This window comes from Fringilla coelebs (assembly GCF_963513975.1).
Source record: "Fringilla coelebs genome assembly, chromosome: 22".
NCBI classification, from domain to species: domain Eukaryota; kingdom Metazoa; phylum Chordata; class Aves; order Passeriformes; family Fringillidae; genus Fringilla; species Fringilla coelebs.
The window spans coordinates 6,092,781-6,117,893 of NC_140048.1; the positions used below are offsets into that span (position 1 = coordinate 6,092,781).

The 25,113-nt window shown below is 50.8% G+C and overlaps 1 protein-coding gene across 2 annotated transcripts in view; it reads left to right on the forward strand.

Moving 5' to 3' along the window:
- The window catches only part of KAZN (kazrin, periplakin interacting protein), an 89,778-nt gene extending 65,287 nt beyond the window's left edge, over positions 1-24,491 (forward strand). Inside the window, exons 1-8 of one of the 2 annotated variants that reach the window (XM_084220146.1) lie at positions 5,334-5,448; positions 12,492-12,683; positions 20,290-20,426; positions 20,797-20,967; positions 21,251-21,440; positions 22,629-22,759; positions 23,023-23,073; positions 23,682-24,491. In XM_084220146.1, coding sequence (XP_084076272.1) covers positions 12,548-12,683; positions 20,290-20,426; positions 20,797-20,967; positions 21,251-21,440; positions 22,629-22,759; positions 23,023-23,073; positions 23,682-23,849 — 984 coding nt within the window. In that variant the 5' untranslated portion in view covers positions 5,334-5,448; positions 12,492-12,547 and the 3' untranslated portion in view covers positions 23,850-24,491. Of the gene's footprint in view, positions 1-5,333; positions 5,449-12,491; positions 12,684-20,289; positions 20,427-20,796; positions 20,968-21,250; positions 21,441-22,628; positions 22,760-23,022; positions 23,074-23,681 lie in introns of those variants that run through there. The other variant, XM_084220145.1, reaches the window with a different exon arrangement.
- The last annotated feature ends 622 nt before the right edge of the window (positions 24,492-25,113 follow it).

Sequence of the window (25,113 nt, forward strand, 5' to 3'; positions counted from 1 at the left end):
TGCTTCCCAAAGTTTGAGACCCACCATGCAGCTCTGGAGTTTGTTGTTTCCTGATTTATGATTATTTTTCTAGTAGTAGTAGTAGTAGTAGTAGTAGTAGTAGTAGACTTCAACCAGAAAATGCTTCCCAAAGTTTGAGACCCAGCACACAGCTCTGGAGTTCGTTGTTGCCTGATTTATGATTATTTTTCTATTATTAGGCTTCAACAAGAAAATACTTCCCAAAGTTTGAGACCCACCATGCAGCTCTGGAGTTCATTGTTGCCTAATTTATGAATATTTTGCTATTATTATTATTATTATTATTATTATTATTATTATTATACCAGAAAATGCTTCCCAAAGTTTGAGACCCACCATGCAGCTCTGGAGTTCATTGTTGCCTAATTTATAAATATTTTGCTACTACTATTATTATTATTATTATTATTATTATTATTATTATTATTATTATTATTATTATTATTATTATTTCCCTTCTTTTTCCCTGTACTGGCACTGGCTCAGCCCCAACATGTGGCAGTGTAATTACACGTTGCTAATGAGCAATTGCAGCTCCTTTAGCAGCCCAGCCCGACGCTTTATCGGGTATTTGCAGGAGTCATGTAATTTTTGTATCATCATATATGGTAATATATTCACTGCAGCATGACATGGGATGAGGTTCAATGAATAATGTAAAACCCAGAATAACACTGAATCTATATGAGATGTGCTTTTCCCCCCAGCATTGTTTTAAAAAGGAAAATATTGATTCTGGTGGGGTTCAGCGGTTCAGAGCTCTCGGGGAACTCAGGTTTTGCTGATCCGTGCCCACCCTGTCCCTGCAGGGCCACAAACCTGCAGCTGTCTGTGCCATCCCTCCCTCATTAGGGCTGATGAAGCTGGGGAGGGCAGGGAGGAGTCTCTGACATTTGCAGCTGGATCCAGATGTTGCAGAAGCGCAGCAGGTTCTGTTGGGTTCAGGTGAAACCTCCCTCTCCATAATACATCGATTTTTTTTTTCCCCACTTACCATCTCTGAATGCAAATTAAGATGGATAATTTCTATTTGTTTTCCTTTTTAACCAATTTCCCCCTATTCTGATCTCTGTCATTTATATTTGCAGGCCATTATCTTAGACTCATTACAGCCTTTTAGCATTTGAATGAAAATATTGTAAAGAGCCCAGAAGTTAGGCATAAAACGTCTGTGATGATAAATATAATCCTAGTGATAAAATTAAAAAGCACAATAGAAGGAACTGTGATGTGCTCAGGAAGTTGTACCAAATGAGATTGGAACCAACATGATAATGTTTGCCCTTTCCCTGTTGCTTTTTTGCCTCTTAAAAACAGCTTTTGCAGGGATGTTTTAAAGAAGGGGGAAATGCTGTGTATGGCCTGGATAGGGAGCTAGCAAAAAAATTCAGATTTTTCTCTCTATTGAGGCTTTCATTAATAACTGCAAAAACTCTTGGTGATGCACGTGTGATTTTCAGGAGCTTAAAATACTCCGACAGCACTGGAGGAGGAGGAGGAGGAGGAGGTGCTAAATGGTGCCAAGTTCCTCAATGAAAATTACTCTCAGCGCCTCTGGTTTTGGAGCCAGATCGATGTTAATGAATCCTTGCCTCACACATTACCTTCCCCAGCCCCAGCACCGTCGGGTTTTAACTCAGGAGGAGCAGATGGAGGTTCCCAAAGTGCCTCTGAAGATCCCAGCCGAGCGCTCTCCTCCGTGACAATGCCAATTTGTCATGAGTGAAGTGTTTGACAAAAATCTGTCATTTTTGAGAGAAGTTTTTCCTTGAAGGAAAAACCAGGGGGAAAAAAGAAATCGGCTCTGTTTTGAAACATGTCCTCGCTGTGTTATCTTTATTTTGCAGAGAGGGGGATGGAGAGGGGGGTTTCCATGGCCGTGGGAGGGAAGTTTTAGTAACTTTTCCTGGAAGCAGGGGGGATTTTGAGGCAGAAAACCTTGTATGAGGTCTCCAGAATTTTCTGTTCTGGTGGTTTTTGTGGACAGCTCTGTCCTCCAGGTCAGATGTGGCTCTGAAGGATGCGTGGCTGGCCTTCTGCAGGGATTCTCCAGCAGGGCTGAGGTCACTCAGCAGCGGCTGCAGGTGCCTCCAGGGCAGTGACACACAGCACCAGCCAGATGCTCAGGCTGCATTTGATCAGCCAGCAGCTCCTGTTCCGTGCTGCAGGGAGGGAGAACTGTTCCCTTTGGAGCAGCAGTGCTGAAGTTGAGTTGCCTTTTCACACCATCATAAGATCATCAAGGTTGCAAAAGCCCTCTGAGATCATCCAGTCCAACCAACACTGCCAAGGCCACCAGTAACCCATGTCCCCAGGTGCCACATCCACATGTCTGTTAAATCCCTCCAGGATTGGGGACTCCACCACTGCCCTGGGCACCCTGTGCCAGGGCTGGACGATTTTCTGACCCCAACTTGACTCTCTGTTGCCAGTCTCTGATGGGCCCTGCCCTTGGGGGTGGTGGTTGGGATTTTTGGCAGAGCTGGGACAATTTTTGGTGGTGACCACCTGTAGCTTGCTTGCCTCAGAACCATAACCCTGGTGAGCCCTCCGAGCCCAGGAAGCTGCAGATGAGACACATGATGCAGATTTGTGTAGGGGTTGTCAAGTTTGGCTCAGCCTGCAGAGACCTTCAGAGCCAGGCTTGGCTGGGAAGGGTCTCTCCTGACCCTGAGGATCTTGGCTAGGGAGGGCTGAAGGAGGCTGGCCGATTTGGCAAGAAGGGCCAGACCCATCTGCACTGACACCAGCACTTGTCCCTTTCCCAGCACCAGCAGCAGCCAGAATCCACAGGGAGTGACCCCAGGGACAGAAACACCTCCCTGGCCTCAGCTCCTGCCTGGCTAAGGCCAGGGACCACCACTGGCCACAAAGCAATGGCTGATCCAGAGCAAGGAGAGGACAACAAGACCTCTGACTTCAGCAGCACCATTTTCCCCTTCTTCCAAAGGGATCATTAATCACAAAGGAAGGGCCGGGGGAATCCGTGGCTGGGTCAAAGAGCAGCAGTGTCTCAGCACGGCCGGGTGCTGGGTGTGAGTGGCCACCATTAGTCAGCAGAAGGCAGCTCCGAGCCCAGCCCAGCGCTCCCGCTCGCTCCCGGGGAGCTCTCGGGGAGCTTCGGGCTTGTGCAATGCCCGTGACGTGCAGAACCGCCTCCCTCTGCTTTTCGGGGCGCTGAACTCAGCACCTTCCCGAGCCGTGGCAGGTCACACGGCTACCTTTGCTCTGGGATTACGCAGCCAGCAGGATTAAACCCGCGGGTGCCGCGGTGATCCCGGCTCGCGTGGGGCGGCTCCGGCCGTGGCAGCGCTCCCGCAGCACCGGGAGCTGAGCGGGCACGGGCGCGCTCCGACTTGATCCCGGCGGGAGAGAGGAGTTGTGCAAACAGGCTGCCATGGGAGGGAGGTGACGCAGAGCTTCCCTGGGCTTCCCGGAGCTGAGGTGGGTGATGGCAGGAGCTGGGACACCGCAGAGCCGTGCCCGGCCATGTGGCAGTGCCAGCGTGTTCGTGCACTGGGTTTGCTGCGATGAGAACCAGCACTCGTTGCACAACAAAACCGACTCCATTCCCCTTCCCCTTCTTCTCCTTCCCCTTCTTCTTCCCGTTCCCCTTCCCTTTCCCCTTCCCCTTCTTCTCCTTCCCCTTCTCTTTCCCCTTCCCCTTCCCTTTCCCATTCCCATTCCCCTTCCTTTTCCCCTTCCCCTTCTTCCCCTTCCCCTTCTTCCCCTTCCCCTTCCCTTTCCCCTTCCCTTTCCCCTTCCCCTTCTTCTTCCCTTCCCCTTTCCCTTCCCCTTGCCCTTCCCGAGCTCTTGGCGAGGAAGCAGCAGGGTAGGGAAGGGGCAATGGTCTCACCGGGAGGGCAGGAGGGTCACAGGGTGGGTGACAACCTGGTTTATTGGGAGGACACGAGGGTGTCACGGGGTGGGTGACAACCTGGTTTATTGCCCTTTGTGTACAAGGTGGCCATGGGTGCGTTCCTTCCGAGCCGGGACAGCTCACTCCTGCCGCAGTTGTATTGTCACCCACTTCCCCAAAACGTCAAAGCCTATGGACACGGGGTGTGCCTCAGTTTCCCCATGCCTGAGATACTGCTGCTGTAGGGTGGGGGAGCTGTGGCTGGCAGAGGCTCGGTGCTGTCGTAAAGTGGAATGTGGTGGGGCTTTTGTGTTTTAGGAGCTTTGTTCAAGCACTGCCTTCCTGGGCAGAGCAAGAGGGTGTGTGTGTGCAGTGTGCTGGGGCTGCCCCCAGAGCATCCCCGAGCCGGCGGCTGGCCGGGCAGGGCTCATCTAGTGAGGTTAACAGTGTAGAGACAGGTAAAAATTCATAAACACACAGGGCTTCGGCCCAGGTCTTCATCGCTTTGGCAGGTGAAAAAATGTATAAAGCAGGTCTGCTGTGGGGGGCTTGGAAATAGCCCAGGGAGCAGGGTGAGGCAGGTAACAGCGCACCGTGTACCGTAGGGAACAAAAATATTTGTATTCCGTAAAATTTCCTCGCTGAAGTAGTGGTCGAGCACTGGACCCGGCTCCTCAGGGGAAGTGGTGGAGTTGTCATCCCTAGAAGTGTTCAAAAAACAAGCAGATGAGACACTGTGCCATGTGGTTTAGTGGCCATGGTGCTATTTGGTTAAGAGTTCGACTTGATCTTGGAAGTCTTTTCCAACCTTGATGGAAAATCTATACCAGCGTGTTGGATTCAGAGAGTTTGGTTGTTCTGGTGTATTTTTACGTGGCTTTTATCACAGAAAGGCAGGTGGTCTCTGCGTTTTCAACGGGTTTTGCTTTGTCTCTGCTCACGCCATCCCGCATAAAACAAGTAACAACTGCATTGCGAGAAAAAACACCGCACGTGTTTGCCTTGCGAGGACGAGCTGGCCCGAGCCCCGGGGCTACCTCGCCACCCTCCTGCCTCAGTTTCCCCCGTGCTGCCGGCCGAGTATCGCGAGCAGCGCCGGCGACAGAGCCTCGGGGACATGGCTCTGGCCGCTCGGTGGGTGGCAGCGGCGGAGCGATGGATGATTCCAGCCGGGAATCATTTCCGCCGCCGGTTCCTGCGCGGCCCCGGGGCTCCGGGAGACTCGTGGGGCCCCCGTCCCGCGCAGCCGGGGCCGTGCGGGGCAGAGCCACTCCTCCGAGCCGTGACATCAAGCGACCGGCGAGGGGTCAAATTCCCGGCGCAGGTAGCGCTGGCCGCACTTCCGCGCGGTACCGGGGAGGAGCCGCCCACCGGGGACCCCCCCGCCGCCCCGGGCCCGCCGTGCCCCGCCATGCAGTCGGAGCGGGAGGAGAGCCCGGCGGGGACGTGCCGCTGCCGGCAGGGCTCGGCTCCGCGCCCGGCCCATTGTCCGGCCGGCCGGGCAGGGCGAGGGGCGGCCGCGGGCGGTGCGGCGGGCAGGGCGCCGTGCCCCCGCTCAGCCCACGCAGGTAAGGGGGACCCGGGGGCTCCCCGGCAGCGCGGCGTGCGCGGCTTCCCCTCGCTGGCTTTGTGCTTGCAGCTCGCTTCCTCCTGGCAGAAACGAAACAACGCCGGGAGCCGCCGGGGCCGCGGGGAGGGTGGCGGTGGTGGCCGTGCTGTCCCCACGGCCGCGCCAGCCAGGGGCAGGGGCAGGGGCGGGGGGCTCCGGGCTGCCGCGGCGCTGGGAGGGTCCCCGGTGCCCCCCGCAGTCCGGGCTGTCTCCCGGAGGGGTTGGAGGGCTCGGAGCCGGCTCCGGGGCTGCCGCGGGGGTCGCAGCCCGCAGCCCGTGGCTTTCTGCCGTGTGTGCTTCTGGCAGCCTCCACACCCCCCGGCCTGGCCCCCAAGCCCCTCTGCTCACCCTCCTGCCGCCGTGCACTGGGGTTTAGATGAGGTTTTATTTACTTACATCCCCTGGGAGACACCCACCAGAGACTGGGACGCTGCGTGGTGGAAATCATCCTTATTTTCTAAGTGGGGAGTGCCAGGACATGGGGGTAACTTGGAAAGGACATCCTGCCCCAGCTGGGTGATGGGGCACGGGTCAGTGTGTGTGGCTCGGGGTCCTGTCCCAGAGCTGTGACCATGTGGGCACACCGAGGCCAGGCTGGTGTCTGACTCAGGGAATGGTCAGAAGTGGTGTTTGCAAGGGTTTGCTCTCACTGGGTGAAAGCTTTACCCTGAAATTCTTACGGATTATCTGTGGCCAGGTATGACAGCTCACGCGTAGCACTGCAGCAGCAGCGCAGGGGGGAAATAAAAGCTTATTTAAAAGTAAGAGATAGGTGTGCAAAGCCAGAATTCATTTTATTAATCCAAGAGGCTCTGCTGAGCGCCCTGGTACCCACCTGGGAGGGAGCACTGGGTGTTGACAGCTCCTCTGAGGTCCTGGGGTGCACAGCAGGCTGGGCTGAAGTGGTGATTTACAAAAGTCAGGCCCTTGTGCTTATCCCCTTGAGTAGATGATGCTGTTTGGTGGAGGGGGCTCGTTTTGAGCCACTGTGAGTCCAGTGTGGTGCCCAGGTGTCAAAGGGAGAGGTTGGATGTATGGGCTTTGCCCCAGCAAGTCCTGGGCAGTGGCAGTAGCTGGGTACTCTTACAAATGGTTTGGGTTGGAGGGACCTTAAAGCCCATCTCATCCCACCCCCTCCAAGCCCTGTCCAGTCTGGCATCAAACCATCAAACCCTTCTGGGGATGAGGCAGTCACAGCTTCTCTGGGCACCCTGTGCTAGGGCCTCCCCACCCTCACAGGGAAGAATTTCTTGCTAAAATCCCATCTAACTGTGCCTTCTGTCAGTGGGAAGTCATTCCCCCTTTGGCCTGTCACTTCAAGATCCTTGTGAGAAGTTCCTCTCCAGATTTCTTCACTTTTGCAAGAAGGAGGTCCCAAGCTGAGAAGCTACTTAAAAATGAGAGGGGATGAGATGCTCTTTAAAATACAAACTCAGCTCATCCCTGAGTCTTCAATCTTTACTTTTTTTCTAATAAAATTCTTTATGACCCTTGCATTTCTCATCCTAGGACAGAAGTGTGTGTACATGTATATTTATCCTACTGATGTTCTGGATAAAAACACACCCTTGACTTGTGCCCAGCAAAGCAAAAACCATCTCACCATCAAACTCACCAAAGCAGCACAAAATGCAGCTTTCACCTGAGATACTGATTCACCCACACGAGCCTCACCGTTTGTTCTGCATCCATTTTTAATATGTCCCCTCCAAAGGCAGAAATGCGTGTACAGCAATCGTGTCAGCTGAGTTACATGGAAAAAAAAAGGCTTTTAAATGGATGTCTTTAAAGTGATGCCTGTTCCAAGGCCAGTAAAAGGCTTTGCTGCTGCATGGAGGGTTGGTCTGCTGCCCAGAGGAATCCAGGATGGGATTTGCAGGAGCAGGAGTGGAAATTTCAGCCCCAAAATGCTGTCTGGAGATGTTCACCACAATTTAAAAAAAAAAAAAAATCTCTTTGGTGTTGTCTGTTAACACCCATCAGTGGTTGAAGCATAAAGGATGCAGAATCCAGCAGTGTCATGGAAGTTTAATGTGATCAACTAAAATATAATTAACAGCCAATTATTTCAGTGGGAATGGTAGTTTTCATCAGTTGGTCTGGGAAATGTTTAAATTGCATTAATTTCATCTCTGCCCACTTGCAGCAGGTTTGGAAGGGCTTGGAATGAGTGATGGGGTTTGTTCATGCAAGGCAATATCTCCTCCTCTGGGTAGTCAGGAATTACAGAAAGCACCCAATTCTCCTCTCTTCCCCCCCAAAAAAAAAGGGTTAAAAAGAGGAGGAAAGATTTAAAAGGGACAAAAATACTGGGGGGAAAGTGCTGTGGAAGCTTTTCACATTGAGGTTGTTGCATTTAGGAGGCAATTCCTAATGACAGATTTAACTGTGCACCCTGGTATAGTGACACTTGCAAAAAAAAAAAAAAGCCTTTAAAAATATTCTCTTCTCCTGATTGCTTTTGCATCATTCTTGGGGGTGTGTGGAGCCCCTTGTGAAGGGGACTGAGCCTGGTCCCTGCTAGAGAGGGGTGATGCTCACTGCAAACTCCTCTGCAGCTTCAAGTAGAGGCACAGCTCCATCCAGCTGATAGGAATCACATGGAAATCCTCCCTCAGCCATCTGGATGTGGAAGAAGCAGAGGCTGAAATGAGGTTCCTGAATAATTGACCCCATTTTCCCAGCTATTGGAACTTTTCTGTAACCATCTCTAAGAGCTGCCTGCACGTTTCGGGTCATTTATTTAGGTACTTTCAACCTGGCACAGCAGCAGGGGTTTTCTCCCCCCTGTTTTAAAATCAAGCTAAAATTTCCCTTTCAAGCTGAGTCTCTTAATGCAAATTATGCCAAATTATAACATGGGATTTCTCCATAGGACACTCATGAGCAGGAGGTGCTGGAGGGTTGGGATGGAAGCTTGGAGAAGAGTGATGGAGAGCAGATGCTCCGTGCTGGGGGGGAAAGTGCTTTGAGGGGGAAAATTGGTGTGATTTTGGTGGGTAGAATAGCAGAGGAAGCATTGGAGGGATGGAAATCCTGTACATGAGTGTCATTACAGGTGTGTGCCCAGAGAATTTGTGGCTGCCCCATCTCTGGAAGTGTCCAAGGCCTGGTTGGACGGGGCTTGGAGCATCCTGGGATAGTGGAAGGTGTCCCTGCCCCTGGAAGGGATGGAACAAGATGAGTTTAAGCTCCCTTCCAACCCAAACCAGTTTGTGACTCCATGACATTGGCAGGAGCCCTGAGAGGGAGTTGGAAAGAGGGAATTTCCTATCAAACCCTGGCTGCAAGGACTGTGCTTTCCAATTTTAAATATATATATGTATTTAAACTGGATTTGGCTTTGCCATATATCTATAATAATGTATATGTAGCAAATATAACTATATCTTGCAAAGCATGACCCTTTTATATATATATATATGTCTATCTCAAATTATATGTCTAAAAAGCAAGAATTTTGGATGTATTTGGATGCCTCCATCCTCATCTACTGGTTCATTTTTTTCCCAGGAATAGCCCTTGATTAAGTGGCATATAAGGAAAGGTGAAAATAAGTTATCAGGGGAAAAAAAAATATAGATATATAGATCTATAAACCAGATTTGGCTTTGCCATATAGATATAATAATGTATATGTAGCAAATATAACTATATATTGCAAAGCATAATCCTTTTTCCTATATATATATATATGTCTATCTCAAATTATATGTCTTAAAACACCAAGAATTTTGGATATATGGCTGATCAATAATTCAGGTTCTCCATAGGGTTTGGCTTGCAGCCAGCAGCGTGAGGAGCATGGTGCTGCATGTTTCTGTCCAGATTACATCTGTAGCTTCTCATAGATCTCAGATTTTAATCCTTCAGCAGTTTCTGCCTGGATGAGGAGCTGAGTACTAAGTGGGGATGAAATTCCCTTGTTGCCTGTTTAGGAGGAGAGATGCTTTTCCCTTTTTTCAGTGTTTCCAGTGCATTTTGGGAGCGCTGCACTGGGCAGTGATTACAGCACCTTGGGCCTTGCCCAAACACCCCTCTGGAATTCTTTGCTTCAGAATTCCCCCCAGGCTGTCTGTCCTTGGTCTTGTTTCCCCTCTCCCTTGCCCAGATCACTTCCTGCTGTGCAGGGATTTTTTTGGTTCCCACCAAAATGTTGCAATTTGCAGGAATCCATCGGGATCGCTCAACCCCCGTGCAAGCTGCCCTGCCTCCCTCCTCATCTGCTGGTTCATTTGTTTCCCAGGAATAGCCCTTGATAAAGTGGCATGTTAGGAAAGATGAAAATAAGTTATCAGGGGGGAAAAAAAAGCCAATTTGTTGCAGCCAGGGGTATTTTGTGGGGCTGCAGGGGGCTTTCTGTGGCTGGGGAAGGCGCTTGGTGGGGTTTGCACACAAAATACTCACAAAATATGTGAGCCTTCACATCCTCTCAGGGTTTCCAGAGGCTGGAGGGGACACACTGTGTTCCTCCCATCCCTGGGGAAGATCCTGTTGGCCTTGGCCTCCTCCAGTTCTTGCTTTTTTGCACGGATTTCAAGAAATCACTTCGGGCTGCACCAAACCCCCCCAGCCCGGAGCTCGACTGTTCCTCATTAGTGACTTTATTGCTAAATAATTTACAGAATGGGGCCTTGCCAGTTTTCATTGGGGAAGCATTTCAAGTATGTGCAGCAGATTTTCTGCCTTCCTGGTGCAGCTGCTGGGGGGAGCTGCCTCTCTCTCCCTGTCCTGCTGCCTCTCCCTGTCCTGCAGCCGGCGTCACCTCCCAGGCCGGACAGGAAACTGCTCTGAGGAAGAACAGGGAGAAAATTCCCTGTGTTCCATGTCCAGTTGGTGTCCTCCAGGCTCACTGCTGCTCAGGGAAAGGACACAGCCACGGTGGTTTGGAGAGGAAGTGTTTGGGTTTAATTTTTGTTTCATTTTTCTGGTAACTGTGACGTTTGTGCTGATGGGGGCTTTTTTTTTCTCCCCGTATCCATGATGCCAACCCAAAAAGATGTGGATGTCTCAGCCCTGGAAGTGTTCAAGTCCAGGCTGGACTTGGAGCAACCTGGTCTAGTGGAAAATATCCCTGCCTGTGGCAGGGAGTGGGACTGGATGGTCTTTAAGGTGCCTTCCAGTCCAAACCATTCCATGATTCTATGAAATCAATAAGCCAATTTGGGATGTGAAAGGGCTTTTCTACACCTGTTTTTTAAAGGGGAGGGAAAGCAAAGCCAGGCTCAGAGGGAACATTGCAGTGGCACCTGCACAGCCTGGAAGTGTTTTGCAGGATGAGGGTGATGGGTGCAATGTGGAAATAGCAGAAAATCACTTTATTACACTAAACCGTGGGTGCAGCTGTAGGAAATGAGGTGCTGGAGCCTTCCTCCAGTGCCTGCTGTGGAGGGGATCCCAGCTGGGTTCTGCCAGGGTGCTCCTGCAGTGGGGCTGGTTGGAGGAGTGAGCAGTCACTGGGTGTAAATCTGCAAAATTCAGGATTTGAGGCTGTGGATGGAAACATCGTCTTCCCTTTCCCAGTCTCACAGTGGTTTTGTTGTGTGCCCTGAGCCTGTGGGTGGCAGGAGGCAGAGCTGAGATGTGTGGGAGCTCAAGAGACTCTGTTGGACCCCAGCCCTGTCAGAGAGTGGTTTGGATAGGAAAGTCATTCTTGGTTTCTTCTTACTATTACATACTAGCATCTACTTTTAGTTTTGAATGCAAAAGCCATCACCCAGTGGAGGCTCCCTTCCTCCCTCCTAGTGCCTTCCCATCACATCCCTCCTCCTCCTTCTCCAGTCCCAGGTGGTGCAGGTTTGGGCTGTGCAGAGCAGATTTGCCAGCAGGGAGGAGCCACCCTGTCACTGTCATATTTTCTGGAAAAATCCCCTTGCCCGGGATTCTTCTCCTGGGAAGCTGAGAAGCCTCAGAGAAAAAGGAAAACTATATTATCTCATTTGCTTCTCCTGTGTTTTGCTGCTTTGGAATGTGGTTGGAGATTGTTTATCCAACATGTGAATTGTTTCATTGGTTTCATGTGAATTGTTTTGACTTATTGGCCAATTATGGCTCATCTGTGTGGAGGCTCTGGAGCGAGTCATGAGTTTTTCATTATTATCTTTTAATTTTCTCTCTGTATCCTTTCTGGATTCTTTACAGAATCGCAGAATGATGAGGTTGGAAGAGACCTCTAAGATCATTGAGTCCAACCCATGCCCTGACACCTCAACTAGCCTACAGCACCAAGTGCCATGGCCAGGCTTTTTTTAAACACTTCCAGGGATGGTGATTCCACCACCTCCCTGGGAAGAGCATTCGAGGACTTTATTATTCTTTCAGTAAAAAATTTCTTCCTAATATCCAACCTGTCCCTTCCCTGACATAGCTGGAGGCTGTGTCCTCTGGCTCTGTCAGTGCTGCCTGGTGGAAGAGACCAACCCCACCTGTGCACAACCTCCCTTGAGGAAGGTGTGGAGAGCAATAAGGGCACCTCTGAGCCTCCTCTTCTCCAGGCTGAGCACCCACAGCTCCCCCAGTGGTTCCTCACAGGGTTTGTGTTCCCAGCCCCTCTCCAGCCTCGTTGCCTCCTCTGGATGCGCTCCAGCATCTCAGTGTCCTTCCCAAACTGAGGGGCCAGAACTGGACACAGCACTCCAGGTGTGCCCTCACCTGTGCCAAGTCCAGGGGCAGAATGAGCTCCCTGCTCCTGCTGGCCACACCATTCCTGACACAGGCCAGGAGCCACTGCCCTTCTTGGCCACCAAGGCTCATTGCTGGCTCATATTCAGCCGGCTGTCAACCAGCACCCCAGTATACTTTAGTTTAGTTTAGTATTCTTTAATATAATATAGATCATAAAATAATAAATTAGCCCTCTAAGAACGTGGAGTCAGATCCATCATTCCTCCCTTCGACGGGGGGCTCAGAAAATCCCACACCGCCCCCGCAGCGTTTCCCTGGGTTCGGGGCTGTGCTGGAGCCAGCTCTCACTTCCTGACATTGTGTCCCTTCTTCCTCCAGCGCTGCTGCGGGAGGAGGTGGCCCAGCTGCAGGAGGAGGTCCACCTGCTCCGGCAAATGAAGGAAATGCTGACCAAGGACCTGGAGGAGACCCACGGCAGCAAGTCCCCAGAGGTGCTCTCGGCCACCGAGCTGAAGGTGCAGCTGGCACAGAAGGAGCAGGAGCTGGCACGTGCCAAGGAGGCTCTGCAGGGTAAGTGTGGGGGTCCCAGCTGTGGGTTCCTCTGGTCTGGACTGAAGGCACTGCAGACAGCAGTTCATGTTCACACTCAGGTGTTTATTATTTCTTATCAGTGAAACAGTCTCACTGCTGTGAGTTCAGCAGCTTTTCATTAAAAATGGCCAACAGTCTCTTGGTACAAGGGCTTTTCAGACTAAACTATCCAATTAAGAGCTGACACCCAGATTATTTTCCCTTTTAACCCAATAACTGATCCCACAGAGCTGAAGTGCAGACTTTTCTGCCCAATGACAAAATGCCACCCAAACCCATGGAGAAGGAGGAAGAAGAAGCATGAAGAAGAAACCCAGGACAGCACCCTGTGCCCTCCACCTTGCTCCCATCCACAACACACTAAAAATCCCAAACCCTCAATTTCTCACCCAGTGATCCACCTGCACTGCTCTCTATAATCTATTTCACACTTTTGTGGATTCCAGTCTCTCTTGAAAAAACTTTCTCCATGGATGAGGGTCAGAGTCAGTGCTGCCCTGGGGGTCAGGGCACCCCAGAGCAGACACAGAAATATTCCTGTGCCCTGGGTTTCCACAGGTAAGGGCTGCACCTCCCTCAGCTGCACCTCTCCCCAGCACTCTCAACTTTCAAACTGTTCATTATGAGGAAAGGAAAATGAATCCTTTTCACTTGGACTCTGCAGAGTGCATCCATCAGGTGCTCCTGTGGGGGTTTGGTCTCCCTGGGACCCCCCTGCTCTCCTGCCCCAGCAAGGGGTGGTGTGGAGCTGGGAAGGACTGGGGTGCAGCAATGGGCTGGGAAATGGGATGTGAGGGCTGATTGCAGCACTGCAAAGGAATTCCTCAACAGCTGTAGAATAGAGCCAAGGCAGCAGCTGAAATGCAGCTGGTGATGGGGTTTGGGTTGGATTCCAGCCCCTCAGACTTGCAGGAGGGAAGCTGTGAGTTTCCTGGTGACTCTCCTTGTCCCACGTGGGGTTACCTTCAGGTGACATTAAGGGTCTCCTCCTTCCTTCATGCCTGCCTTTGGGGGCTTTTGTGGCAGCTGGGACTGTGCTCCCCCTTCCTTACCAGCACAGCAAACCCTGGGACTGGGGTGTGTGGAGCAAAATACAACATTGCAGCTTTTCTGCTCTAAAACCAAGCTGACAATAAATCCAGGCAGGATGGTTTGTTAGCTGGAGCCAGGGGATGATCCTGAGCGGGGAAGGCTCTCACTCGTCAAACCCTGGCAGCGCCGTGCCTCTAAATATCATCTGAAATCCCCAGCATACCGAGTATAACTTGCACTTGTCAGCTTATATTTGAGGATTATGAGGAGAAGCTGTCAAAAGTTTTCAGGCTCAGAGGCTGAGCAGCACGTGGGGAGCTGTGGGGCCTCTGCATCTCCCCCTGTCCAGGATGCTGAGATGCTCCGAGGCGCAGGGAATTGGGCTGAGTCAGTATTTGGGGAAAGGACGTCAGGAAATTTTGTTATCACTCTCTGATGTACAAAAACATCCCTATATATCAGCAACAGACAAAATACCTCCAAAATCCTGCCTCCCCCCACACCACCAGTGCAGCCTCAGGCAGCAGGAAATGCTCTGGGTTTATAGAACTGTAATTGGAGGAGAAAAACCTTAATTAGGGAATGTTTGCTCTGTGTGAATGGGGCAGGGGGGAAGTGCTGATAAATGCAAAATGCTGAAAAGCAGAACTACTATAATACTAGTTAAAAAAAAAATAAGAGTAAGAAGTCACCTCAGAAGCTGTAATGCTTCTGTATGTGCTTCTGTGGAGGATAGTCCAGAGAAAAAGGGAGTTTGACTTGAAAATTGTGAGTATTTAAGAAATATAATGTTGGGGTTTTATTGGGCTTTTATTTGCCAATATTCAAGCCTCTGAGCTTGGTTTCCCAGGGCTTCTCTGCAGGTGTGGTGGCTAGGAAGAGAAAATCTCAGCTGGCACTTGGATGGGCACACAGCAAGAAGCTTTTTTCGATTGATGTTCCTTCCCTGTCCTGCAATATTGAGAAGCTTTTGTGGTTTTGGGAAAGTTGTCCAGGCTGGATCTGGGCTGGAAGCTCTGGGCAGCAGAGCAGGCTTGGCAACAGTGACTCCACCAGTTCCTTTATTTCTGTCAGCATGTGCTTTGTGTGTCTTTATTCCACTTTTTTCCTGGGCTAATTCCATCTCTTGCACTTTTTTTATTCCATTAACATCCAATTAAAATCCCATCGTGCTACATCCTACCTCCCTCTCCACTTCTGCCACGGCTGGGACTCTGAATTGTGCTTCCAGCATTTGTGCAGTTATTATTTCCCCCATCCTGGCTGGAAAGGTGTGGATGTGGTCTGGATTTCTGGTGTGGAAGTCCCTGATGGGAGAAGTTGCAGACAGCTTTATTACTGCTGGTCCTGCTGTGGGCAGGGACTGTGCCCAAGTGCCTGGGGGACTCGAGGAGCCTCTTGGCTGGGAGACATCCATGAGCATGTGGGCTAATGGCAGAAACTCCATTTCTGGGAAGGTTCATCCAATATGCTGGAGCTTGCCTGCAGGATTATCACACTGAGAGCAAACCTGGTTTCTGTTTCCTTTTTGATGCCAGCCTGGAAACCTCAGGCTGGCTTTCCCTGCTGCTTGGAAAGGCATGAACCAACATCATGTCTGCTCCATAAATGGGTTATTCCCTGGTTTTCTCCTTCTCTCACCTTCAGCTCAAAGCTGTGACTCCCCAGGAATAATATTTGGGCTGGGGAAAGCCTCCTACAGAGATCCACAGCACCCTCAACTTGCTGCAGTGAGGGGGTGGGTAGCAAAGAAATGAGTGGACTGGTGTCCCAGTGGATGGATGACCCAGAAGATGAGGGTTGCATCAGGTGGATATCCCAGGAGGATGTGTGACCTGGCAGATGGGTGTCCCAGAAGATGGGTGTCCCACTGATAGATGTCCTGACTGATGGATATCCCAGCCATGGACCCAGCCAAGGAAGCCATCTCCACTATAAGGACCTGGATCTCTACAGAAAACCTGTTGTTCTCCTTTGAAGACCCACCTGAAGTTTTCAGAAGTCATTGATCAGCTCGTTGACTGCTGGGTCAGGTTTGGAAAGCCCTTGGCTAAACTCCCTCGTGGAGAATTGCCTCCCCTAACTTCTTCCTGAAATTTGACATTGGGCTCTAATTTCTTGCCTGCTCCATACCTCCACACCCCCAGGAGTGAGTGCTGGCTCTGCCTGACACCATGGAATGTTGATGTTTGCAGCATCAAGATCTTCCTGCTGGTGACAGCTGCCCCAGGGACCTCACGTGGCTCTAATTGTAAAGCAAGGAGCAGCACTGCCATCCTGATTTTATGGGTTAGTCATGGTGACAATATTGGATTTCATGGCTGCAAGGAAGAAACAGGAGAAATTAAGTAAATGTTAATGGGACAGGATGGGTTTGCACGTTCCTGTTGCACAGGGCATCTCTGGGGTTCCAGCCATGCTCCCCAAGGATGCCCTTCCCTGCATTATAAAATGAGTGTGTGATTCAGTAAGTGAGAAAGTCAGCTCTGATTCTGTTCCTGGCGTGAAAATTCACATTGTGTGGGGTGAGAGGAGGGCTTGGAAGTGGGTGGGAGTCATGGGAAGCTGCTCTTTGGAGTTCAGAGGTGTGCTGCATCTTCTGCCAGTGCCCTGGTGTGTGTCTGGGCATTGCTGCCTCATCCCAGGAGTGTGAAACTGGGCAGAGATGCTGCTTCTATGGCTCAAGCAGTAGTTTTTCATCTAATATCCCATTATCAAGGTAGTCACACTAATTATTACTCATATGTCCTGCAAGGGAACCTTGGCTGGATGGTGGGACCTCCACCTCATCAGGCCAGGGCTTGGACATCAGTGATCCTTGTGAGTCCCTTCCACATCAGGATGTTCTGTGATTGATATCCCCTCAATCTGACACTATTCATCTCAAAGAGGGAAGGCAGTATTTCGAGCAGCCCCCATCCTGGGGGGAGATGCCTGGGTTTAGGATACAGGAGCTAATTCCCAGCTGGAAGCTGTTGGATGATGAGATCAGACTGGGGCCACGGGGTGGTGACACTTCCAGTGGTGGCATCCTGGGTGGTTCCAGCCCTGCTGCTGTCCCAGACAGGGCTGTGCCTCCCCAGTGGAGCGACTGGATTTTGGCTCCTGACATAGAGTTGGGAATAAAAGGTGCTGAGGGGATGGATTTTTAATTGTTGTGGCTGCAGGAGGAGCCCAGCTCAGAGCTGGTCCCGTTACCTCTGTGTCCATCATTCTTCTCCCAAAGGACCGAGAGAGGATCGAGTGGCAGGAGGTGGAAGCTCAAATAACAGCAGGGCAGGGTGACCTGGTGCAGGTGGGGATGGTGGTGAGAGCTGGGGGGCTTCACCCAGCTCAGCCCAACCCATCTCCCCCACCCTTTGATGCTAAGGCTGGTGCTGAGCTGCCGAGTCCAAGAGGGGCTGCTGGATCCCCCCTCCCCTCCTGTGCTTTGGAGGGGAGGGGAAAATTAATAATGCAAGTAAGAGAAGTACTTTCCACTCATGGTCTGGGTTTAGGATTTCTTGCTTCTTTTCTTGGGTTTATGAAGAGGTCAGAGGTTTGAGCAGAGCCTGCTGTGCCAATGGGCTGGGGGAGTTTATTTGGACACTTGTGGGGGTTTGGGATACAGAAACCTGGATCATCAGATTAAAGGAAAAAGCCATTTCACCTCCTCAGATGGACACGATAGCCAGGGAAAATCTGCTTTATCCCTCCTTGGCTGGCCATGGATTGCAAAGGCTCGTTTTCCCCGACTGAGTAATTAGCTGGGCTTGTTTGCTAAGGACAAATTAAGCTGCTGCAGCAAGTGGGGCTCGGTCCAGGAGCTGCTGGCAGCCCTCTAAGCTCACTTCTGCCTCACTTTTTATTTTTCTCCTGCCTTTTTCAATTAATTTCCTATTAATTTGGCTTGGAATGAAGTTCTCAAATGACTGATAAATCTTCTTTAAGCTTAGGAGCTAATCGTTCTTGGAGGAAGGAGAGTAATAGAGGGGAGCAAAAAAAAAGTGTGTTAATTTCAGCAAATCTCTCAAATATGAAATGCAGTGAATGGTAAATTGTCCTGTTGGGTTAATAGAAAAAAAATCTGCTCTTTCAGTACCCAAACCTCATAATCTTCTTGTAATACTGATATATTGGCATAAATATTGGTAAATATTAGTATATCAGTACATATTCAACCTTGGGATATAACTACCCTTCTTCTAATAGTACTTCAGAGCATTTTCTTTTTTTTATTGGCAAATGATTAAGTGTTTTCTGTAAATCTTTAAGGGCCATGAACACTGCCACTAATTAAAGGAGTTTGTATGCTATAGGGGACTCACTATTTAATTAAGTTCATTAGGATTCTTTTTTCTTTTGTCGCCTCCAGCATCAGAGATTGGCAAATGTGACTTAAACTTTTATAAGAGCCTCTGAGTATCCTTGAGGAAATTAAATTTTACATATATAGATACATATGTGTCTGTGGGGTCTGGACCTCACCCCAGCATGGTTCGGTCAACTTATCATTAATTTTTCTTTTTTAGCAAGTTTTTAGTTCCTGTGAAAGAATTGAGCAGGGGAAGGTGGTGGTTAAGTACACACAGACAGTGGGAAAGGGCTTTTTCAAAGACATGGGTGTGGTTGTGATTGTTTTTAGAGGGTTTCTGTAGGAATTTCCTAAGATGGGAAAAAAGTAAGGGAAGTCCTGGTGTCGGAAGAGGCTGAGCTGTCCCAGGAGGAGTTGTGTTCATTGAAGTGGGCAAGGAAGACTCCCAAGAGCTCCTTGTCACAGGACAATGTGAATTTTTGCAGCATTTCCTACCTCATTTTCTGGTTTTTGGTGTTCTGATTTATCTCTAGTGCTTACTGGCAGAAGAGTTGGTCCAAAGAGTTTCATCTCTTGGATTTTAACAGTTAAAAAAATCTCTATAGTCCAAAACACCTCCCTCTTCCTCCACTATTTAGTCTGATTTTCTCCCTCATCTTTTTCTTCTCTCACCTGCAAACCCTCTCCTTTTCTTACAGCTCCATTCCAATTACTTGATTTACTGTTCATCTTCCCAGCACACCCTTAGTAAAAAAAGTAGAGTAAAAGCTGTGCACAGAAGTTCACACCTGAGTAAACCTCTTCTCAAGACTGTGGTTGTCACAAGCTGGGGTGGGATGTGGAGCTGCACAGAGCTGGATTGGGGGGCTGCTCTGATTTTGGGGTCTCTCCCAGTGTGCAGGGCTGGGTGATCCCTGCTCTCAGCTAATTCTGCCTGAGGGTGCCTGTGGGCTGCCCTGCACACAGATAATGGTGCTCTCCCTGCTCACACACAGGTGGAAATGCCTTTGGAGGCTTTCCAGCCAGAGGAGGTGCATGAAGGAAATTAATTCCCCTTTCAGAGTGCCACAGTCACAGTTTCCTTGTATTTCTTACATTGTTTTTATTATCCCCACGTGTTGAGAGGAGCCCAAATGTTCCTGACGTGCAGTTTAAGCCCCAGATGAAGTGATTCATTGAAGGGGGTAGAAAACACAGTGTAGGCTGAAACAGCTGCTGTGATTTCTGTAATCTGATGGAGAAGGGTTGGATGTGTGCATGGAGACCGGTCCCACTCATGATGCTGCATCATCTTCTGGCAGCTTTTGTGGTATAGACAGCCCCTGGTGGCTTTGGAGTTGTTTTTTTTCTGGAGAGTTGTGGGGGCATTTAGGATTTTTTTTATAATACAAACAGCAACTTGCAAGACTCAGTGATTCAATACAATGAGTGCAGGGACAGCTGGAGGGGCAGAGGGTGTTTCATAGCATCCCTGGGTTAGCAGCACTTGCTCAGGGTGGAGAAGCAGGAATATATAATGACATATTTGTGATCTGATTCCTAAGCTGGGCATTATTTTGGTGGGCTGGGGTGTATCTGGAGCAGGGAGCCGCAGGGCACTTCTGCAGCACTGCCAAGGACCAGGTTCAGTACTGGGTAAAGCACTGATGTACAGAAGTGACCAAAACTCCTTGTCCTGCATGAGATTTCTGTAATTCTCCCTGGATTTCCAGCCTTTCTTGGCTGTCCCGGGGTCGGTGGTCAGCGAGCATCCCTCACTGGTACAATGAGGAGGGAAAACATGAAGGTTTTGGGTTCCTCTCAGGGCTGTTGAAACACCCATCACATCCCATGTGCCTCTGTTCCATCCCCTCATCCCAACACAGCATCTCTGAGCTGGAAGGGGACACTCGGGGAGCCGTGCCCTGGGCTCGTGGGAATGCTCTGGAATCTGCCTCACTGCTAAAAATAAACTGGTTGTGGTTTATTTATCCTGGAAAGGGAGCAGCAGGTTTTCCTGCGCCAGGCCCCAAGGCTGAGGCTGCAGTTTTGCTCCCAAACCTCCTTTCCCAAGGTCTGAGCTGCCCCTTGGAGGATGGGCAGTGATGAGGAGCCACGTGATGGGCATTTTGAGGGGCGCAGCAATGGGGGGGAATTGGGCATCTTCTCCCAGCCCAACCCCCAGGATTGTCATTTTGGTGTTTTTTCCTTGAAAAATAAAAGAGATGGAGTCAGGGGGCTGCCATGCCTCCTGTGCTGGAGTGATCCTCTCTCCCACAGCCATGAAAGCCGACCGCAAGCGCTTGAAGGGGGAGAAGACAGACCTGGTGAGCCAGATGCAGCAGCTGTACGCCACGCTGGAGAGCCGAGAGGAGCAGCTCCGGGACTTCATCCGCAACTACGAGCAGCACAGGAAAGTGAGTGCAGAGCCCAGCACCCAGCTCCTGTGGCACAGAGGGCTGAGTGTGAAACACTCACAAAATCCCACTAAAGCCCCAGCTGGGCTCTTGCTGGGGTTGGGATGGACCACAGCAGTTTAAGGTTAAATGGAGGAAAGAGAGGCAGAGCTGGGGGATTTGGTGTAATTTTAACCAGGTGCAAAGTGAGCATTTCTTTTTGGGGACCAGTTGCATTCTGGACCTCCCCAGAAAAGGTTGGCACTCCTGCCAGCACAGGGCTCTTGTGACACCTAAGATACTGCTCCGTTGGGTGGTCCCCAGGGGGGTTGTGACCAAGGGGTTTTTAGTTTAGATTTTCCCGTCCTGATGGCCACCCCTGTCCCAGCAGGAGAGCGAGGACGCGGTGAAAGCCCTGGCCAAGGAGAAGGATCTCCTGGAGCGGGAGAAGTGGGAGCTGAGGCGGCAGGCCAAGGAGGCCACGGACCACGCCAGTGCCCTCCGCTCCCAGCTCGACCTGAAGGACAACCGCATGAAGGAGCTGGAGGCCGAGCTGGCCATGGTGAGCTGGATCATTTTTACAGATCTCAGTGCTTGTTGCAGTGGCTGCACTACTGCAAAAATGAGAGGAAAATATTCCATCTCTCAAAAGGAGCTTGATGTCCTTGGCATGGGGAGCACTCAAAAATATCTTGATATCCCTGGCACAGTTGGGACCTTTGCTTGCCCAGGGGAGGGTGGGTTTGCTGTGCAGTGTGTTGCTGCTTGTTCTGCTGCTCTGGGAGATGGTTCACATGGCTTTCCCACTCCACCACCACCACCACCACCTCAATGTCCTTCCCTAGGCCAAGCAGTCCCTGGCTACGCTGACCAAGGACGTGCCCAAGCGCCATTCCTTGGCCATGCCGGGCGAGACGGTGCTGAACGGCAACCAGGAGTGGGTGATGCAGGCTGACCTCCCGCTGACCGCCGCCATCCGGCAGAGCCAGCAGACCCTCTACCACTCACACCCCCAGCACTCGGCGGACCGGCAAGGTGGGCACCCGCAGATGGCAAGTTCTCAGTGCCAAACTCCTTCTGGGGAGGAAAGAAGATGGTCAAAACCACTCCTCCATGTTGTAGTGTGTTTTTATACTTTGTAATACTTTGTAATAGCTTTGGTTTTGTATCCCTGTATTTTTCCTAAATGGTTTACCCCCTCCTTCTACCTGTGTGATCCCTTTCTTTTGCTGAGATCATCCCCACCCTGGCTCTCTGTCAATCACTCAGCATCCCATCCCCTCCATCTAGAACTTTCTGTCTAGGACGTTGAGTGATTAGCCAGAGATTAGGGGTCAACCCCCCAAGTGTTTCTCCATACAGTGTTCTAAATATCTATCCCCCAGTATCCATCACTTAGGGTCATTTATTGGTTAGTAAAATGTTATCTGCTTTAGGTTTCCACCTCCCTTTAAACATTACCTTGGCACCTCTCCTGGGGCTCTCAGCAGGAAGCCCCCTGAGGTTTGTAGGGGCTCCCCAGAGCTCCTGGAATAAACCTTGGATTAACCTCTGCTAAGAGTTGATCCCTTCATCTTCCACTGTTGTTCCAGTGTCTCCTCTGCTGCAGGTGATCAGCCTGGCTGCCCTCTGTACCCCTGGGGATGGGGATCAGCCTGGCTGCCCTCTGTACCCCAGGGATCAGCCTGGCTGCCCTCTGTACCCCTGGAGATCAGCCTGGCTGCCTTCTGTACCCCTGGGGATCAGCCTGGCTGCCCTCTGTACCCCTGGGATCAGCCTGGCTGCCCTCTGTACCCCCAGGGATCAGCCTGGCTGCCCTCTGTACCCCCAAGGATCAGCCTGGCTGCCCTCTGTACCCCCAGGGATCAGCCTGGCTGCCCTCTGTACCCCCAAGGATCAGCCTGGCTGCCCTCTGTACCCCCAAGGATCAGCCTGGCTGCCCTCTGTACCCCCAGGGATCAGCCTGGCTGCCCTCTGTACCCCAGGGATCAGCCTGGCTGCCCTCTGTATCCTCAGGGGCACAAGAGAGTACCTCCCCCACACACTGTTCACCATCTCAGGGCTTGCTGGGGTTCCCTCAGTGGCACTCTGAGGGACCAGAACAGTCTGGCACCCAACATGGGGCTGAAACCCACGATGCTGGGATTAAGAGTCCCATGCTCTTTTGGAAGTGCATCAGAGGCTTTGCTGGTGTTAATTGCCTGTTTTCCCCCTGCCTTGCAGCGGTCAGGGTGAGCCCCTGCCATTCCCGGCAGCCGTCCATCATCTCCGACGCCTCGGCGGCCGAAGGTGACCGGTCGTCCACTCCGAGTGACATCAACTCCCCCCGGCATCGAACGCACTCGCTCTGCAACGTAAGGGCCTGCCTGCTGGGGCTGTGCTGCCCTGCCCTGGGGAGGTGGGCTCTGGGCATTCTCTGGGGCCTCTGCTTCCCAGAACAGCATTGGGTTTGCAGGGTGGGGCATGCTGGGGCTTGGCTGACCTGGAAAGCTGCTGCTCTGGGGTTTATCCCAGCCCCACTGCAGTTCAGCTGCACAAACGCTGCCTTTGAGCTGGGGGTGGAGGGTCTTGGGCTGTGTCAGGGTTGATTCAATGGATCCATCTCCTTGTGCCATAGGGGGACAGTCCTGGACCGGTACAGAAGAACTTGCACAATCCAATCGTACAGGTAGGGCAGAAATCCTCTCAAATCCTGCTTGTGAGACCCCTTTCTGTGCTAGAAAGTACTTGGGGGTGGTGGGTCAGAGGCATGATGACTTGGGATGAATGGAAGTCATCCTGAATTGTAAGGTGGGATGTCTCCTATGCCCATAATTCGCCCCCATAGGTATTCAGTGAGCTCAGGCCTATCAAAGTGTTGATTTTTATAAGGTCCAGCCAAAGCATGTTATTCTTCTGTATTTGGCCCTAAAATACTGGGATATTTTTGCAATCCAGACAGATGCTCTGACTATTTATTCCCAGAGCTGGAATCCTGATCCAGTTGAATTAAAGAGGCCAAAATCCCAGAGCTGTGGAGAGAGGGCCCAATTACACTGCAAATTCCACCACACAGGTTTCAGGAATATTATTGTAGTTTGGCCCAGGATCTTAACATTACTTTGGACCTGAATGAAAATATTTAGTGGCATCTGGCTGCAAATATTTTTTGGGAGCTGGACCCAAATTTTTTGGGACTGGGACCACATGGTCCCTCACCCTTGATGTGAGTGAAGGGGAGAAACGGTCAAGGAAAATCTGGATGCCTAAACTTGTGTCTTCTCCTCTCTCCCACAGTCTCTAGAAGACCTGGAAGACCAAAAACGGAAAAAGAAGAAAGAGAAGATGGGCTTTGGCTCCATCTCCAGGGTGTTTGCCCGGGGGAAGCAGCGCAAGTCCCTCGATCCCGGTCTCTTCGACGGGACGGCCCCCGACTACTACATCGAGGAGGACGCGGACTGGTGACGGCGCCAGAGCCTCTCCCGGCCCTGCACATGTACATATCCCTATCCCACAGCCTGTCCCACCTGTGGACCTGTTACCTGTTGTCTTGGGAGCGATGCAGCTGTGTTGTAACTTCAGTTTTTTCCCTTTTTCTCCATTTTTTTTTTGTTGTTTTTTTTTTCATCCCGGTAACTCCTTTGTTGTCGCTTCAGTTTGTCTGTTTTGGTTGGGTTGTTTTTTTTTTTTTTCTTGTTTTGGGAGGGTTTTTTTGTTCTTTTTTCTTGTTCTTTTGACAAAACTTGAAACTTGAAGGACTGCTGTGTCTCTGTAAATACGAGAAATATTGTGCACTTTGTGCTTGTGATGTCTCTTGTCCGAAACCGCTGTTTTCCGGAGCCCAGCCTGCGGGATGTCCTCGCTTGGGGACAAAGGACCTGCCCAGCTGAGGGATCTAAGAGAGAAAACACACAAAAAACAACAACAAGAAAATCTCCTTCGCTGTGATGTCTTCCTGGCCGAGCCCCGCGGAGGCGACCCGGGCTGGTTGTTACGCCTGCCGGTCTGGAAATAAGTGTTTTAACGTTCCTTTTTAGTTGTTTTAATTTATTTGCACAAACCCAGAGGAGCTATTCTAACTAAATTATTGCAGAAGTTTTGGGATTTTTATATTTTTCCACGTCGGTTGGGATGGGGCGGGGAGGAGGAAGGGGGTGTTTGTACTGTACTGTCCTGGGATGTTGCTGTTGGGGGAGATTGGGGCTGTGGACCCCCCAGCCCGGGCTCCCTCAGCTGCCCCAGGAGCACTTAACGCCTTGGAAAACGCAAACCTAAACACATGCCGGGAGATCAGATGGGGGCAAGCTGGTGGGAGCTTTGCCCGCTGTTTTTCCCTTCTTTTGGGGGGGTGCTCACCCTTTGCTTAAAGTAAAATTTAGGGGGATCCGGCACGAGCTGGGAGAAAGGTGATATCCCAGATATCCCATATCCCGAGATGTTGCTCACATAGGGCCGGCCACCCCACTCCAGTTTGGGGTGTTATTGCCGTCAGAGGGGGCTGGGGAAATCGGTATGAGTCCCCACTAGGGAGGTTTTTCTGGCTCTGGGGTGATTTGGAAGCACAGGTTGAACTTGTTTTTCCAAACTCCTTGGAAATGCCCCCAAACCACCCCCCGGTGCGGCAGCCGCTTCCCCTCTCCACTAACACGTGCCGCGCTCTGCTTATGCCAAGATAAGTACCTTATGCTTTAATGCTTACAGTATAATTTTAAGCTCTTAAAAAAAAAAA